General features: G+C 37.6%; 1 protein-coding gene across 1 annotated transcript in view; it reads left to right on the forward strand.

Moving 5' to 3' along the window:
• Positions 1-18,959, forward strand: part of ST18 (ST18 C2H2C-type zinc finger transcription factor) — a 97,111-nt gene that overhangs the window by 68,736 nt on the left and 9,416 nt on the right. Inside the window, 9 exon segments of the mRNA XM_030503993.1 lie at positions 1,407-1,652; positions 7,701-7,816; positions 11,221-11,283; positions 12,111-12,179; positions 17,296-17,347; positions 17,349-17,359; positions 17,457-17,517; positions 17,519-17,538; positions 18,576-18,797. Of these exon segments, the coding sequence (XP_030359853.1) occupies positions 1,407-1,652; positions 7,701-7,816; positions 11,221-11,283; positions 12,111-12,179; positions 17,296-17,347; positions 17,349-17,359; positions 17,457-17,517; positions 17,519-17,538; positions 18,576-18,797 (860 nt within the window).

The following is an 18,959-nucleotide window of genomic DNA, read 5'->3' on the forward strand; positions in this document are numbered from 1 at the left end:
GATGGGAAAACTTGCAACCTGGACATACTTGTCTCTTTTCCATTTCCAATAGAGAGTCTAGGTGATTGACTTATGACAGTGGTTTACTTTTACGTTACTCAAGGTAGGAATTCTCAATCTGGATTTATACGACTGTCTCCTCCAGTTAAACAGCACCTAACATACCTAGCCCCAAATTTTCAAGTTGTGCCTGAGCTTTGTGATGATGCAAATAAAAAATAGTAGTGATGACAATAACACAAAGATGCATAGCAGCGTTAATTACAGCATTTTACATGCGTGGGTCTATGACATTACCTTTATAGTCTTCCAATGATTTCCACCTTATTCAGGGCAACACACAGGACTAGACTACCAAGTACTCCTCCAGAAGCCACCTCTTTCACCTCTTCCCCTACTTGACTTCAGTAACTATTGGCAGTAGCAAGGACTAGTCTTACACTCATCCCTATATACACAGTATGTCAAGATGAAATTTTGGTTGCTTTCATTAGTAAGTTGCACTTTCAGGGGCTTTTTGTCATTCCAAGAAGAGGAGTTTACAGTCTTTTTCTGTGGTCAGACAGGGTGAGGCAGAACAGTGAGCTTTACTTCCATTGTTCTTCTTGTACAGCTAAGCAGGAGCTCCTCGGGAGCTTATCCCTGCCTGGAAAGAGCAGTTGGGTCTCTCCCCTAACTGCACACACCCTTACAAAGAAAGGCTGCTTTTTGATGTATTTCCCAGGTAGCAAAGGCTTTGGCAACTCGTGCTGAAGGTTGCCATCAGGGGAAACCTCCTAAAGATCCTCCTGTAGCTCCCAGTCTAGTGGTCTCAGTGCAGACCTGTGCCTTAGTGGCCAATCAAACAATGATTATAGTAATATGTTACTTTGAGTGACGTACAAAACTCTAGTGAAAATTTTTCCTACTGTTCTACTTTTAGGCATATTTCTTTCCCCCTTCTTTTCTCCTCTATGATGCAGATGTTGTAATGTTTCTGGGGTGTGGGGGGAAGGGAGGATACATAATAATATTGCTGTTGGTGACCTAAACAATGCATTAATGCTTTCAACTGTGAATTGGGGTCATAGTTCTCTGTAAGAGTGAAAAGATCAAGAAGATTTAAAGCTAAACTTTTTTTAAATAAAACTAGATTTGGTGTGCATAGGTTATGTTTTAGAGGCATCTTATTTAAATTCTACTTACTACGTTTAAGCTGAGATGCAGGGATATCATTACTGAAGCTACTCTTAAGTCTGCCTAAGAGTTGAATATTAACTGATATAAATCAAAAAGCTGGTTTTAGATTCAGATAAATTTAAATAAAAGCGTACATTTAAATTTATCCTTTAAAAGCACCACATGGTTATGTTGAAGCCTCACCATATCCATGTCTAAACATGTCTCTGTTTCCTGTTGCATGTCAGGGAGCTGAGATAGAAGTGGATGAAAACGGCACTTTGGATTTGAGCATGAAAAAGAACCGAAGCCAAGACAAAGTTATGCCTCTCACTTCTTCCGGCACAGCACTTCCCACTCCTTCCTCTTCTCCTTTCAAAACAAGCAGCATCCTGGTAAATGCAGCCTTCTACCAGGCTCTTTGTGAACAGGAAGGCTGGGATACACCAATCAACTACAGTAAGACCCATAGCAGGAAAGAAGAAGAAAAAGAGGTATTTTTTTTTTTTTCAGTTCTAAGTGACTTTTTCCCTTGGATGAGTGGCTGTATGACGGTCTTCAGGATGACCAGTCTAGTGCATTTTAAGGAGAATCAATTTCCACATGTAGAGGTTTGTGAACATTGAGCTGGCTTTAAATCCATCTTCAACGTGGCATAAAAAGTCACTACTCCCTTTGAAAAATCTTGCTCTCAGAGCCAACTTGTGAATGTCTATAAGTCTCTAAGATCAGGAAATCAAAGGTATCCACCAATAGAAACTGATTTTTAATTTTTTTACCTAATGGCTCAGTTCTGTAGCACGTACACCCAAATGGCCTAGAGATCACTTGGGAAAAAAAAAAACAAAACCTCTTTATAATTCTAGATAATTTATTATCTAAGTATTTTAACACATACTTAGAACCATGCCTACAATATCCTTTTATTGGAAAACTTTTTATTTTACATTTAACATACTTCAAAAAATCTCTGCCAGTGAGTCTTAGATCTCACTAGTGAGTCCAGTGGTCCAGAAGACAGTCTGAAAGCACAAATTCAGAAATTCAAAATTATTAGGAATTTCTGAAGCTTTTGATTATAAAAAGTAACACAAGAGGATATGAGCATAATTTCCGACAGTGGAGATATTTTGTATCTGACAAGCAAACAACATAGAAAACTAGATGAGTATGTAGAGGTGTCTTCCCTTTTCAACCTGTCCTAGGAAATGTAAAAGCCCAAACTTGAAAATGCACTTGCCGGAACAAAGAAGAAAAACTAAAATTTCAGCAAATACTTTTATATAGTAATTTTCCAACTTTTATGCCTAATCTTCTAGACTGCTACTTTGAACTTGATAACTGTTTTGGTTTTGGTTTTGTTTCTGTTTTGTTCTTTCATATCTGTTTATCTTATCTTGGCAACAAGGCAGCATATTCTCCTTTTGTCTTTCTTCTTCTTCTACATTGCTAATCAGTTTGGGCTTATTTTTTTCTGTTGAGCGTGGCTGTTGTTAGAATATGGATTGCTTGCATTTTTCTTAAATCAAGAAAGGACCACCAGCACCTTTAAAGGCTAATTAGATAAAATCTTGATAATTAACATAGACAAGCCTAAGTGATGGCTTTCTGAAACAGACTAAAAGATGTCCCAAATGGGAGATTTTATACAGTTTCAAATACTTTTCCTCCCTATTTGGTTTTATATATCTAATAATAACATTTGTACATTATATTTATTACAAAATGATCTTTTGTTTATATATCAACACTGGCACTTCAAGAAGAAATAGACAGGAGTAAATTTATTTACAACTGAGGTTAGGGGATCCCGGCCACCTATTCCAAAAATACCTGGACATAAAAGATGATTCAGTTGTGTGAAGAAAAATATCTGGCAGCACTGTCAACACATCTGTCATAATGTGACTGCTGAAACAGCTTGCAACACAGAGAATCATTCCTGGAGTCTGTGTTGTCTTGGAGACCCCTTTGCAGTCACCTCTGTGGGGTTGATGATTCTCTTTACCTCATCAATGAGACCATGATCCCTGTATCAGGGTTATGGAGTGGGCTTGACACAAGGCAGTACGTTGAGGGCTCAGGCTCTTCCCCATTCATGCTGCATATTGAGCAAGCACATCCAGCTTTGAGAGAAAGCCTTGCTGCAGGGGATCAATCGGTGTCACAGACTTGGCAGGGGACCTGTCTTGCTACTCCTCCTCCCTGCTGCCACTGCAGATCAGTGAAAGAGCTGTGGCAGGAGCATGTCCATGTCCCCTGCAATCCCTGCTCGACTTTCAGAACACTGTAATGGGTGGCTGGCTGTTTCCCTGTCCCTAACAGCACAGGGAGCTGGAGGCATCAGCAGGCTACTTGACAGGACATAAAAGTCTGTGTTCAGGCAACCTTGCCCCTTGCTTTAACACTCAGTGCTTTGACACTGTGCTGTTCATCCCTAATCGATGATATGGCCCCAGACCTCTTTTGTGAGCTTTTGCCATCCCAGGGAGTGTTGACATGTCCGGTGATCTCAGGGCCAGAAGCTCAGTTTTCAGAACTGAAAGCTGGCAGTTATCCTCATGCAAAGAAAATGACTGATTATATCTATTTCTAATTCATTGTTATCTGCTTCATATGCACAACAGTTGCTTAATTTTGGTGGTAATTTCCAGAAAATATTGTCTCTCTCTCTCTCAGCAAAATAGCCTGTCCAGATGCCCCCTTAGAAAAAAAAAAAATCTGAATTTGGAAAAACCTCAAAATCTCTCCAAAAGGAAAGCGCCGAGAAATAACTAGAGCTGTCAGTTAGTTCAACTGTCAGTTCTCCAAAGATTTCAGGGCTTAAAAATGTTAAAAGTGCCAGATGCTATTATCTGTTATTCATGTTACCATTATGTTCTGGTCTTTGCTGAAATCAATATAAACTTCCATCTGTACATTAATGGAGTTTCATTGCTTGCTTTCTTTCTGTAGTGTGCATGCATGAATACACACATGCTCTTTGCAGAAAATAGTAGTTTTGGACCAATTAGGCTGGTTCTGATTTTTCTTTTAGTCTGGAATTCTTCAGAATTTTAATACCATTTAATTATAAATCCATTCAAATGGGAAAGGACAAATTATACATATGGTTGGACTTGACTAGCTGTGATGATCATCACCTAATAGACCAAAAAGTGGGAAGTACTAAAGGTGTTTTCCCAAAGGGTTATCTCTCCCTCTAAAGCTAAATTGCTAGAGAAGCACACAAGCCAAGGCATGAAGCTCTATATTCAGTCCTATGTGTAGAGGACAAAAAAATATTTAGTCTTTAGATCCAACCTACTCATTTCAGACAGATGCAACCCCTTTTGGGCCACATGTACTGATGTAAGACCATAGGAAAGCAGTTTCATTATTCCTTTGCCTATATTCTCTTTGCATTGTCTTCCTTTTGCAGCTTTTACACATCTGAAGATTTCATGCTGCTTGAATAATACCAAGTGTTCCACAAGGTGCTAACTCAATGCTGAAGAAATCACCTGTTTAAATGTCTATATGCCTCCCTCATTCCTGGGAAATATACTAGGGGATGTCAACTAGGAAACAAACTGTATTCCCACTTTGGTTCTTACTAGATTTTTTTCTTTTTTTCTTTTTTTTTCTTTTTCAAAAAAGCAGGTTTTTTCTTTTTTCTTTTTCAAAAGAGCACTTACTATGAAATTGTAGCTGTTTGTATATGTATATGTGTGCATAACTGTTGATTTAAAAATATCACAAATTTTAATAAGTCAATTCGGGAAGTTTACAATTAAGATTTGAAAAAAATTATTATTTTCTCATTTCAAAGATTGAAAATACTGCAATTCTATACCCTCTAATATCAGTCATGCTGGTGGCTGTAGATATGGCAAACTTCATCTTACAATCTTATTTTGTTAAATGATTCAGTGAAACATTATTAAATGAAGCTGTGAACTGCAATACTGTAGCATTGTTTCAAGCTTTGATATGCATAATTCTTGACTAGTCTTCTCTGTGCAGATGGTATCATACAGTTACATGATTAATAAGTCGCACACACAAGTTTCTGGTCCATCACCAGCAAAAGATCAAGAAATATCTTTCCTTTGAGCACATATGTATGAAAATATTAATATACCTTGCAGCAAAAAAAGGGATGAATACCCTTGTTTGCTCCAGGTGCATCCTGAGGTACATCGAACATCTCAGGATCCCAGTGGAAAGCCAGAGTGGTCTTTCCATCAGCATCTACTTCAGGCTCTTCTCAGCTGTACATTTGACAAGAAGTGGAAGAGGCTGATTTGTGCTTGATCTTCACAGATAGTTACGGTCCAGCCAAGACATGCACTAAATTTTTAGAAACACAGCATTTGTCCTCCATTCAGTGATACAGATGTAGCCTAACAGAGTAGCTGTTAGAGAGGAAATTGATAAGCCAGACTTGTTCAACCTCCATTCCACCAGGTGTAAACAATTTCACCTGTGTTTTTTGAAGTTATTTGGACATCTGATCCCTTCCAGCTGGCAACAGAGGGTTACCGTTTCATTTCTTTTTGGTGCTTTTGATTTTACAATGACTTACACTTCTGCTGACCCCTCTAGGATCCCGTAATTTATGTGTATAGAAAAAAGGTTTGTCAGAACTTGTGGACAGAGTGGCAGGAACTCAAATCTCCACTCTGTGGATTGCAGTGGCAAAAACACCCCCTCATGCCACTGGAACCAGGATTTAACTCAATGCTGGCAAACAGCCTTTGACATATCTTGAATCTTGAACAAAGCTGACATCCATTTTTCCACTTTTGGTTTTTAATATTTTAGTTTCCATGTTTGGAGGATTTTCAACTATTTATTTTTTCTGTACTAACATTTTAACACCATCTTTCATTGTTTTTAATTTTCTCTATTGCTCCTTATCTGATATTTTCCTTTACAAATAAAATTTTAAAAACTTGAAATATTTCAGTTTTTTTTAATTTAAAATAATTACTTGACAATTACTATGAAAGTGTGTTTAGAAAAGCTGTATATATGTATTTTTGATTTCTATATTTGTAGCAGATTAGATATTAGTTTGAAACAAAATAACCCCACAAATGTGGTTGCAAAAATTGGTAGTAATTGATATAGCAATAATATGGCATGGTTTCTATATGTGTGTGTAGTGGGAGTTTCAGAAGGCAGTAGGTAGCCAGTACCAGAAAACAGAAGGAAGTCATATTGAGGATCCAGTCTCCAAATAGGCAAAGATGAGCTGCCAGAATTGAGGACCATATGGAAGCTTTATCAGAAGAAACACCCCTGCAGAGATTACAAGTCCTGTTAGGCAGAATCTCCATTTTCAGTCCAGATTCTCCTCATCTCTCTGCTCTACATTAACAGCTCTGCAGACATCCCTGCCCCTCTGTCCTGGCACGTTCATCAGCTGCACAAGCCTAGCACATCTATGGCACCAGCCCCCTGAGTTTAGCAGGAACTGGGAGCTTCTCCTCTCAACCACAGGCAGTAGTTTCTGCTCCTACAGACAGTAATCTCTGGGTGACACCTACGCGAATACCGGAACAGAGTCATAAAACCAACATGAAGTCCCAGAAGGGATTAATAGAGATTCGATAATTGATGCTATGGGCTTTGGAGAATTCTTGTGGATACAATATCCACAGAACGTCCCTCAAGAAAGAAAATACTTCCATTTCGTAAAAATAATAATAATTGAAGCTGTTAATTCAAAAGGCTTCAAAACCAAAAACAGTATAAACAAAGCTATAAAACAGTATAAACCAAGCTATTTTGGATCAATCAAAGAAGATTTTTCAGAGAACAAAAATGTAATTTCCTTTCAGGACTCCAAATTTCCAAATTCCTTCCTGAGGGAGTGAATGCTCATGGTCCATACCATCCATGAAACAGCATTGTAGCAGTGATAATTTTAATCTACGAACAATAGAAATCAAGAATTACCCTTAGCAGTCTGCTACTAAGAAAATGTCAAAGTAGTTTGTTCTTATTATTTTTTATTTTAACAAGAATCTGCTCTTTGAATAAGCCATTCCATTCTACAGACCTGAAAAGCCTTGCATTTGCGTAAAATAGGGGAGTTTTAATTTATGGTTGCAATTTTCTAATTCACAGTACAATAGGACTCACTTCAACTATATACAAAACTTAGTGATGCACTTGCACAGAAAAAACCAAGATCATACTTGCCAAAGTCTTTTTTTGGCTCTCTATATTCTACAACAACTTCTATTTTCTCTGTGTATTTTTATTTGGCCTTTACCACCATTTCATAAATCTATACACAATTTTCCCTATGTATGGCTTCATCCAGCATCTGCCTTTTAAAATACTTGCACAACATTTTTAAAAGTCTGCCTATGAGAACCTGAAACTATGAGGTACTAAACTTTCTTCATCTCTTTCCATCACTTCTTAAGACTTCTTACTTTTTAATATTTTCCAAGAGGTTCTCTTCTTGCCACAGCAAGTTATTTGTTCAATATATGGAAGGCCTTGAAGAAAGAAGCTTTTTGTCACATTCTCATCTAATATTTCAGAAAGATCCAGTGAGCTCTCCAGAAAACATGGAGGAAAAGAAGTATCCAGGAGATGTCTCCATATCAAGTCCTAAACCCAAGCTCCATTCAAGAGATCTCAAAAAGGAACTCATCACGTGAGTCACAAAAAATGACGTGTTTTCATCTGCCCTGGTAAATACCAACTGCGCTGTTGTTCTGAGTGATGGTTTGGAGTAGTTTTGCAGGAGCTGAGCAGGGAGATTTGCATGATTGTTCATTGCAGGTAGTTAATTCGCTGTTGGGGTATGCAACTGTGTAGACATGAGGTTTGGAGATGAGACAGGCCAGGCTAGGCCTGAGGACCTGGACAGATAGATGACTAATGTTATAATGCGTACTTATTCCTCAGATAGATAGATAACAAATGGGCAACTCCTTCTGCAAAACACAGTTTCGTAGTGTGCCACAGACTGGCTGTGCTAGTGAATACATAATTAAGTAAAATTTATTGGGACAATTGTCATTATAAATCCACCATTGAGAGTTTGTGTAGTAGTGCTCAGGATTTCTCAGATAGGAAGCATGCAAAGTTCATAAAAAGATAAAACACAAGACAGAAACTGGCCCAGGGTTTTCCAAACTGTAGGAAATCGATGTTTAAGAAGTCCTTCATCTGCTTCTTTCAAAGCAGATTTAGTTATTAAGTCCCACTGAAAATCTAGTGGATGCACAAATTTACTCTCCAAGACAATAGGCTAATATTCTTTTTTCCCAAGTACAGAGACTCACTTGCTCTGTTTTAAATTTCAAAACTTTACTATCTAAAACTGCAAGGAAATTCCATTAAATTTTTCTGCATGCAGCAGCTTGTTTCAGTTTTGAATTGGTCAGTAAAATTGTCCCAGCCAGCTCCTAACACTAGTCACTTTTTAAACTCTCATCTAGACTCTTCACAAAACCCCTTTGGATTCACATCAATACCATTTTTATATCAATATGGTGTTTTCACTTTAATAGTCATCTACAGCTTAACAATTATTTATAACACTATTCTTTTTGTCCCAACCCACAGTAGGTCTCTCTGGACAAGAGCACTCCGTATCGCTTAGTGATGACAGTCCATAATGTATCACTGCAGGCTCGCGCATTAACAAATGTGTAGCAACCCGTCACCTTGTGTCCTGCTCCCCAGACACAGTGGCATTGAAGCGGTTAGATACGTCTCTGTCTCTAGAATTTACATTTCCCCGGGCAAGCTGCTGTGAAGAGAGATTCCTTCCCCTCATGCCCTGTAGTCTATATGTTGTCTACTCACCAGATTGTATCTGTAGTTGTAGTTCATGATCTAAATTGCCACAGGCCAGGTTTGTTTCATCCCTTCTAAAACAAATGCATACAAAAATCACTGAGAGTTTATTCGATGAAGACTAATGGGGGTTTTTTTGTAATATTTACTCCTTTGTGATATTGACCTGTTTTGAGATGTCTGTAAGGTACTTTTCTACTCTCCTAAATAATAATACTAGGGCAATGATTAGCTTACATGGTTTTACTGTATTGTTTTTAAACAGTGAGTAGAAATAGGTATCTAAAATGTAGCTGTGCATAAAATTAAATAATGGTTTTAATTTATCAGAAAAATCTATAGGTAATATAGGGATTGTACTGCATTTCTATGATCCTATTGAGTTCAGAACTTGTACAGAACAATTCAGTACAGTTGGCTCCATCATGAGGAAGTTTTTAAAATGGCATAAGCACTTGCAGAGAAAAACTTTCTGATGTGGTTAGCTTAGCTGCAGTGAACTATTGTGTGAATACCACTTCCTAGCATGTGCTTTCTATTTTTCCATGTTAATTCTCTTGCCCATAGCTGCACTGCTTAGGTTGAAATGGGCTGTGAAAATGAGGCTGTTTCCTAAGGCTTTTTAACAGATTTGAAAAACTTCCTAACACTCTGCCAGCTCAGAGAAAATAGCCAGGTGGGGATCTCAGTACCCCTTATTCGCTGGTGTGGAGCGCTAGCTGGAAGTTTTTATATAGCTTCTGCTTGCCCTTCTTATCCAAGTGCCCAACGAAAGAAACACAGCCCTTTGTAGAGTGACTCTGCAGTATTGGTGTTTTAAAATATAGTAGAAAGGTATACTTAATTCACCTTCCTCTCTCCCTTCACGCACAAATTGCATTTCTTGGTATCTTTGCCCTCTGGCAGAGAACTGTATCCCAGTTTGATAAATGGGCTCAGTGCTATGACTGCAGAAGGGCTGAGTCAAAACAGAAGCTATAACATCTTCTCCACGTCAAACATATTTCCACCTCTTGGAATAAGAAGTGTGATATAATAATATATAAGTGAACCTACCTGTCCTGCTAAATGTATACCACTTCTTATCACTTCTCAGTTCAGGTGAGAAATATCTTGAGAAACTTTTGTGCTCATTCTGCGCTTCAGCTGTATGAGCTTGATGTTGTCATGGTTTAACCTCAGCCGGCAACTTAGTACCACTCAGCCACTCACTCCCTCCCCCTTCACCCCAGTCAGGATGGGGAGGAGAATTGGAAAAAAGGTGAAAAATGTGGGTTAAGAACAGTTGAATAATTGAAATAAAGTAAAATATAACAACAACAACAATAATAATAACGATAACAATGATAAAAGGAAATATATAATGAGATGAATAAAACAAATAAACAAAACCAAAAACAAACCAAAACCAAAACCAAAACCAAAACCTAAACCAAAGACACTCAAGTGATGCACAGTACAATTGCTCACCACTCACTGACTGATACCCAGCTTGACCCAAGCAGCAATTGGTCCCTTCCAGGTAACTCCCCACAGTTTACATACCAAGCATGACATGCTGTGATATGGAATATCCCTTTGGCTAGTTCAGGTCAGCTGTCCTTGCTCTAGTCCCTCCCAACATCAATGTGTTACTAATATCCAAAACACAGCACTGTACCAGCTACTAGGAAGAAAATTAACTCTATCCCAGCTGAAACCAGGACAGATGTGCTTTCTGTTCTGCAAACAACGATAACACATAATTTCTCACTTATGTCAAGAAATAAAGATTTGATGTGTTTCCAAAGAAGGTGTCTTATTTTAGTCAGAACTCAAGGGAATTATTTTGGATACTACTTTTCTCTGGCTTGTGTTGTAGGTGAGATCAGACTCCTTAGCCCTAGTGTTTATGAATTGCTGTCAAAATTTGGTACCAGTAATGAAACTGTCCTTTTAAGAACCCAATTCGTAACCCAAAAAATTTATGTAAAGCATGGTGGTTTCACACTACATAGATGAAAAAAATAAGGTTTTGACTCACTTGCATAGTGGAAATAGGATTTTTTTTTTTTTCCATCTATGCTTCAAGTAGTAATTGAAAACTAGAAGTGTCATGTAAGTTTTGCTAGTTCTCTGAAGTGTTATGACCGCGTTGAGAGGTATAATGAACATGTTTGCCCTAAGGATCATTATGTCATTCACTGCATGGTAGGGTGAGCTATATGATGTATTACATACACTCTAATCTCTCATTGCATCTTCTTTGCATAGTTGTCCAACTCCAGGATGTGATGGTAGCGGTCATGTAACAGGAAACTATGCCTCACACCGCAGGTAAGAAAAAACAGGAAGCCTAAAACAGGAAATAGAGCTACTTTTAGCCATTGTCATCTTTGAATATTTTTATACTAACCATGGATGAATATTCAAAAGTAATTTGCAGGAAATAATCCATACGGAAATGTGTCTGGTTTTCCTCTTTTTGTAGTATTTACTGTAGGTCTGGACTCAACTGACTGATGGAGTTAAGCAGCATATGCTTATTGCTGTAGCTGCATTTCTCTGTTAAGAACTATAGATAAGTCATTTAATAAAGTCTGCATTTCCCTAACTGTACAAGTATTCTCTGTACAGATGCTGGTACAGGAGATTTTAAATGAAGTTTACGCATATATCTTTATGAATGGCTTTGTTTCTGCAGATATCTCTACGCATAGCTTTGAAATTCATAGATCTGCTAACATAATCTGTGAATGTTAAATATTTTCCTCAGAATAGGCAACTGTTGACTAAGGGGTTGAAGCAATAATTTCCTGTCTTTCCTCTTGGGAGCAGGTTGGAAGCAGTTTCTGCCTTTTCCCAGCCACATGGACCAGGTGTCCCACCTGGCCTTTATGTAGGCAACAGAAAGGGAGGAGTCTGTGTCCCACTGCTTCCCCATGCAAAGTTTTACAGGGGCATAGAAACCTTTGGCCCTAACCATATATCTGTCCAGTAATTAAAGAACTACAGTCAGATATTGGCTGCTCCTCCTTTGCCAAGAGCAAATATTTGAGGATTTCTTTTTTGCCTCTGTAAGTCACAGATTGTCTGGAGGTTGCTGTTTTAGGGGGAAAAAATGTTCTGTTTTAGTAAAGCATTTTACATCGGGTCTTTTTCAGTGTTTCTGGATGCCCATTAGCTGACAAGACATTAAAATCCCTTATGGCTGCTAACTCCCAGGAGCTTAAGTAAGTATTGATAACAGCACAGAATAACTTATTGTAATTTATCTTCGATCAACATGTTCCCAACATTAATGCAGTTGTTCATTTGAATTGCTCTGAGCTACATCAAACCTTTGTCTGAAACTTGAAGTCATTTGAAAACTTTTGAGGGAAATAGAGTTTACTTTTCTCCATTTCTCTTTTTTCATTTTTGTAGAACTTCATTTTCATGAATAAACCAAGGCCTGGGGGAAAAATTGTAAACTCTAAGAGAGATGCTGTTCTATACTATTTCTGAATCAGAGGGTACTAGAAAATATCTAATGTGGGAGACTGATCTGGCAAATAACTCAGTCTGATCCAGTTAGAATAAATTCAGAATTATTTAGTTAGAATAAATCTAGTTAGGATAAATCTAAAAATGAGACAACTCCTGCAAATCATTTTTTATCATTCACTACCATATACTATGAGTTTAATGTCACTGAAGCAGACATCAAGTCATATGATTTTGTGCTGGCATAATTCTCACCATGAAATGTCACTTACAAAAGGACTGTGCAGGCTCTGCAATATAGACAGATGTATAGGGACATATGAATATTTCAAAAATCTGTAGTCAAGAGAGGCACTGGCAACCAGTCATCTAGTTATTGAATTGGCTTTGTCAATAAGGATGTGGGGAAGAGGAAAGGATAATTAGAGTTCTTTCATAGCTTTCCCTCTGCAACTTGTAAATTGGATCACATAATAGATGGCTTGGAAAACCTCATGAATACATGTAAAAAGGGGAGAATCCTGTGACTGTCCTTTCTGTCCTTTAGGTTCATCCTTAGACCAGATAGAAGAAAATAAAGTCTGATCATGGCACTATTAAACTGTTCTGATGGTATTAATAGCAAGACTGACTACATTTAGCTTTGACTCAGTGTTTAGCTTGCCCAGATCATCTGTTAGTGGTCTTATTCCCTAGTCTGTCAACTCGAATTATAAACAAAATGCTGATCTGATCATAGCTACAGAGTTGAACCTATTGGAGACGCAGCAAAATGGCAAAGAAAGGCCATTTGTACCGGCAACTGTTCAAAGCAGTTCCCAAAGCCAGTAGGTAAACTGACACATTGGCACAGTGCTTCAGTTTTTCCGTTGCTGGGTCTCAAAGGTATAAAATTCAGGTTTAGTTTGTTTTAAAAGGAGCAGCGCAAAAAGAAAGGAACTGACTTGCAAAAATGCTGACAAATTTGAAATCGTTTGCTGAGTCATATATATTTGTCCCTGCTTTTGTTGGCTTTCTGCCATACATAGACACTCACACAAATATTTTGAATAGCTGCTCCTCATGCAGGCCCCCCCCCCCATATTCATGTGTGAACAAGGAAATTTGCATACCAATATGGTTATTTTTCCACTAAAGCTTCTAGAGTTTTGGTCATGCCATAAGGAAAGAGGAGCAACAGCATATGACTTAAATGACAAACTGCACACTGTACGCCATGTATAATAAGTGAGTTGTGAAAGGCAAAGTCAAAGTTCATGGACATTTCACAGACAGAAATATGTTGCATAACACACTTAGCATTTAATTTCAATTAACTAGAAAAAGAGCAAAAATCAAAATCTGTTCACAGACAATTCGCAAAAAGAAAAAGGGCTAAATAAAATTATTTTCAATGAATGTACCACCTTATTTCAGCTCCTGCAAACAGAGTTCAGGTGAAATTTTAAACAGAACTCTGATTCTGGTAAGTGCTGGCTAAATGGGATCTTATACCAAAAACTGCAATCACATTTGCGCTTGTGTACTATATGATATCAATAGCTAATTTTGCTATTGCTATGTAAGCAGAGGGCATATATGCGCATAGAATCAGGCCATGAAAATACCCTCATGTAGTTAGACATGAATATGAAAAAGCTGTGTATTTTTTCCAAATGTTATTCATGTTTAATTTGCCAGAATCAAGACAAGATTTTGGCATTAATTATGAAACTCTAAGCCAGCAAAGATACAAGGCTTCCATGTGATCTACAGTTTGGAAATAAGGAAGATCTGTTCAGAAAGTGAACCTTTGACTCAGATTCAAAAAATATTTTATCTATCTGAGGATTCTTACTGCACAGAGCAATCTAAAGTGGTCAAATTAAAACGTACTAAAATTGGTGACGACTCAGATTTTATAGCTATAAGGGATAATTGTGATTGATTATCCTATTTCACCAAAGAGCTTGCTTATCCTAAACCTTAAAGAATTTTACAAGTGTGCTTTAGAAGAGATTTACTTACAGTTCAGAACACTTTGAAGATAAGTAATCTGTCCTATCCTTATACATGTTGTTGCATGTCCGTTTTTAGGGGATTTCTAGCAGTTCTTCTCATAGGTTTCACACAACATGTAGATACTGATGCATATTCCCTAAGGCAGCCACGACATATTTCATTCAGTGCTTTTATTAGCTGACCTCTGTGTTGATCAGTTTGCCTTAACTACAGTTCATATCCCAACCATTCCTGTGATCTTCTAGGCAGTAAATTTACAGAAAGGCTCCTGATCTTGCAGGCATAGTGTAGTCAATTTATGTGCAGTTTGTAGTTCATCTACTTAAAGATAAAGCAGCCCTCTCTAGAGAAGGGAACAGAATTTGAGTACATGACTGAACACCAGTTTACTAGAATTTTCTATGTGAAATAACTGAGAGATTGTGTTCTTGGAAAACAAACTTGAGAAATTGTAAAAGAACTGTAACCTACATCCTCTTGAGAGTTGACACCTTTTAGCTAGAGCTCCCTGAGGCCTATGGTCCTCCAATGCTGAATCTGATTTTCTGGCTCTGCCACAGGAATCCATAACAGAGGGATGATTCCCTAAGCTGGGGCACTAAGTCCAAACCTCATCAGCCAGTAAAAGTTGATGAAGATTCCACAGTATTACTGTCTCGTAAGGCACTACTTTGTTTGTTGGTGTATCTTGTGTGTGGAATTTCACAGTCCATACAAAGATACAACCAATATTTTGAAAACCCAACCCAGTGGTTAAGCTTAGCAGTCTTGCTAGTGAAGCTTCTTATTAATTTGTCAGTAGTCCACCTGAAATATCATCTTATAATTTCATCAGTATAGATAAAATCTCAGCCTCAATCTTTAAATGACCTCAAGAAATACCTTGGACTCTACTCTGGTTGTAAAATCTCTGCTGCCCAGAATGGTATATACAGATGGGGAGATTTAAATTTAGTTCAGTGTCTTTTTTAAGTCCGAAATACTCTGACTCTCCCACAAAGAGCTCTTACTGAAATAAAGTCCATGTCTAGTCTAAGTAGACAACTCTTCCATCTGTGATCATCTGATAAAACAAGTAGCCAAAATTAATATCCATAGTATTTGGCAGGTATTCTGAATTTGCTTGTGAGCATTCTCACTCTCCAGACATCTGCCCTTGCTGCCTGCTCCACATGACATTGTGCCCAGTCCTCGTCCCACGCTTAGACAGGTCAACATTTAGCTCTACACAGTTGAGCATACCTGGCACTCTGCAACCCACACCTCTACCTTTGCTGTCAGTGTGAGGCATGTCATTCTGCCAAAATATTTTGTTCAGAAGATGTCATCATGAAATGTTTTGACATTATGTTTAGGAAAAAAAAAGAAGTCTCCCTTTTCTTCAATTGAAATTATTTGCTGAATTCTACTTGAATCAGTGAATAAATTTGGGCATGTCCAAAAGAAATCACTTTTTTGACAAATTAATTGTTCACAGAAAAATAGTTTTAAATATTCTGTGAAGAGATACACCTGCACACTCAGATGTGTTATTACAATTATATTTGTAGATGTTTCCCATGGCAGCCTACCAATGACTAGATTAAACCATGAACAGGAAAGATTCAGTAACAACTGAGACCCTCCAAAAAAAGTATTGAACAATGCAAGTTTCCTTAATGGTTCAGTACAAGATTATTTGCCACAAGTTTCTGAAATTCTGATATTCTGTAAAAATCATAGCATTCAAAAGGCCTTAGGGATGCTTAAAATAAAACTTTGTGCTGTATAATACAGAACATAGAAATGGTTGGCATGATTTCTGAAGGTAGATAATTTTTTTGTGCTGATTTGTGTGCTGAGGTGTGTTTCTCTTCTCTTAAAAAAAAAGAAAAACAAGCAAACAAAAAAAAATAAAACAAACCACAAAACAAAAACAACCACCAAAAAAAAAAAAAAAGGACAAAAATTAGAATAGCCTGAAATAAAATGAAGAACTAACTAACTAACTAACTAACTAACTAACTGTGGACTTCTGAGATGGAAGGTGTTACCAGTAAGGCCCTGCTCCAAACCACACAGAAGTCAGCAGAAAGACCTACTGAATCCAGTAGGCTTTTTGAACACATCCTTCATGTATGACCAGCAAGCTCAATCTCCCAGACCGCTGGCAAAAAAACACAATAACAGGCAGGTCTGTTTCTTGTCACTGTATGGATGTTTTAGTATTAAACATTCATACCTAAAAAGGCTTGTTTGTTGCACACACACACAGAGAAACCCCTTAACTATGAAACAGAAGTATAATCCAATTGCCAAGCTGAATACCCAATTGAATTTAGTGCTAGAATTATTTGCTCCTGTTGTATGCTTACAGTGCTAGAATATACAGATTATTAAATTCAAATTCTGATTATCATCTACTGATGCCCAAAACTAAAACTGCTTCTCTGCTTCCATTTTCCCTTCTGTAAATTCTGGCAAAGTGCTTATTTATATCTGTACCTGAAAAAGTCAGAAGAATAGCAAACAAACACAGTAAATTTACAAATAGATCTATATCAAGCCAATTTTTTTTCTTTTTTGTAACGTGGATCATATATAAGGAAAAATTTTTGGTGAAAACTGTGTTATAAGCTAATTAAATCTACACATGATATGCAATATATTTCACATTTCTTACTAAAACTCTGTTATAAAAGAAAAATAAATATATGAAAGAAGTCTGCTCATTTAAAGAAAAATCAGCAAAACCTAATTTTTAATTATTCAACAAAGCTCTGCTGTTCTTTTTTTCCACCCTACACAAAATGTAGAATGTATAACATTGTATACTGTGTGCTTTGGAGCTGCATTTTGTAAGCTCCCTGTATTATTCCATAGGTGCCCGACACCTGGCTGTGATGGGTCTGGCCACGTGACGGGGAACTATGCATTCCCACAGAAGGTAAAAAAACCATCACACCACATGGGGCTAGGGAGCTCACGGATCTTGGCAAGCAGTAGCAGAAAAAGGTAGCTTTTATTCTGTGTGCTTCTTTCAGCTTATCTGGTTGTCCTCGTGCCAGGAAAGGAGGTATCAAAGTGACTCCTACCAAGGAAGAAAAAAGAAGACCCTGAACTTAAGTGAGTACAAAGCAGTGCTCTAACAGAGAAGGGGGAAAAAAAGCCCATAAGAGTTCAGGAATGGAGGGATCATAGGAGTTGCCCCAGCCACGTGAGAAATAGGACCTAGAGCTGGAGCTGAACCAAGTGTTTTCTGCTTCTAGCAAAGCTGGTGAAGTCCATCACCTTGAAGGTTGAACAGTGAAGAACAAACTGCTATTCCTGCTTGCATTGTTCCAAATTACTTTAAACAGTGCTAAGAAAGTTGCCACTTGGTTGAAAAATTTGGCAAAAACAAAGGAAAACAAATTATTTTCTGCCTGTAGTGAAACATGTCGATTAAATAGAGTGACACGTTCAAGTTCGTATTCCAGAGAATTTAAATATATGTAAGTCTCATGTCTTTTCCTCTATGTGTAAAATTAAAATTTCACTTAAAGTGAAACCTGGAAACTCAATAGAGATCCACTACATTCCTGGCTTGAATACACATTTCATTAAAATCAGTAAACTATAGCTGCCAGAATATAGATATGAAGATTTAGTTGCATACAATGTTGTTTTAATACTTGCTAATAATATATGAGAAGCTGCATAATACTGACAGAGCAGCACAAAAAAAATCACAAACCTTTCTTTGCAAGTATTTGCATGAATTGATACAAGTTTTCCAGGTACAGGAAGCTATCCTCTATTCTTTCATACCAGAAACCTAGATAGAGAGGAGAGATGCTGACTTTCCATACACTTTGAAGTGTGTTTATTGCCTGTGATAGAATTTCCAATTTTCTTTGTTGGTAAGATACTATCTCAATGAATGTTTTAGTTTCTTAGGCTGTACAATTAAATTGTATTTTAAATTGTCTAGTCTTAAAATCAGCTGAACCCCCATAACTCAACTCGGACGCTCAGGTACAGCGTGCCACCAGGGACTGATTCTTAATCTATTAATGCAAACGTGGCACAGGCACCTGGAATTATTTTCTCAGACTTTCTTGAGACTGCCTTTGCCTGCTCTCTCCAGTGAAAACAGGGGTTCTTTTGCTGTGTTTCTGTAGATGTCCAGTGATAGGCTGTGATGGCCAAGGTCACATATCAGGTAAATACACTTCTCATCGCACTGCTTCTGGTTGTCCTTTGGCTGCCAAGAGACAGAAGGAGAGTCCCGTCAATGAGTCTTCACTATCCTGGAAACTGAACAAACAAGAGCTGCCACACTGTCCTTTGCCAGGCTGCAACGGGCTGGGTCATGTTAATAATGTTTTTGTCACCCACAGAAGGGTATAATTTGTGTTTTCTCTTTTCATTTTATCTTAATGTTCCACTGTTGAGTTGGCAACATGCAAGGTTACAGTCTGAATAAATTGTGCTGAAGTCTTTTGAGTAACACCATAATTTACATTGCAGCTCTAGTAATACAGATCAGAATAACTTTCAGAGAG

This window comes from Strigops habroptila, chromosome 1, assembly GCF_004027225.2.
Source record: "Strigops habroptila isolate Jane chromosome 1, bStrHab1.2.pri, whole genome shotgun sequence".
Taxonomy (NCBI): domain Eukaryota; kingdom Metazoa; phylum Chordata; class Aves; order Psittaciformes; family Psittacidae; genus Strigops; species Strigops habroptila.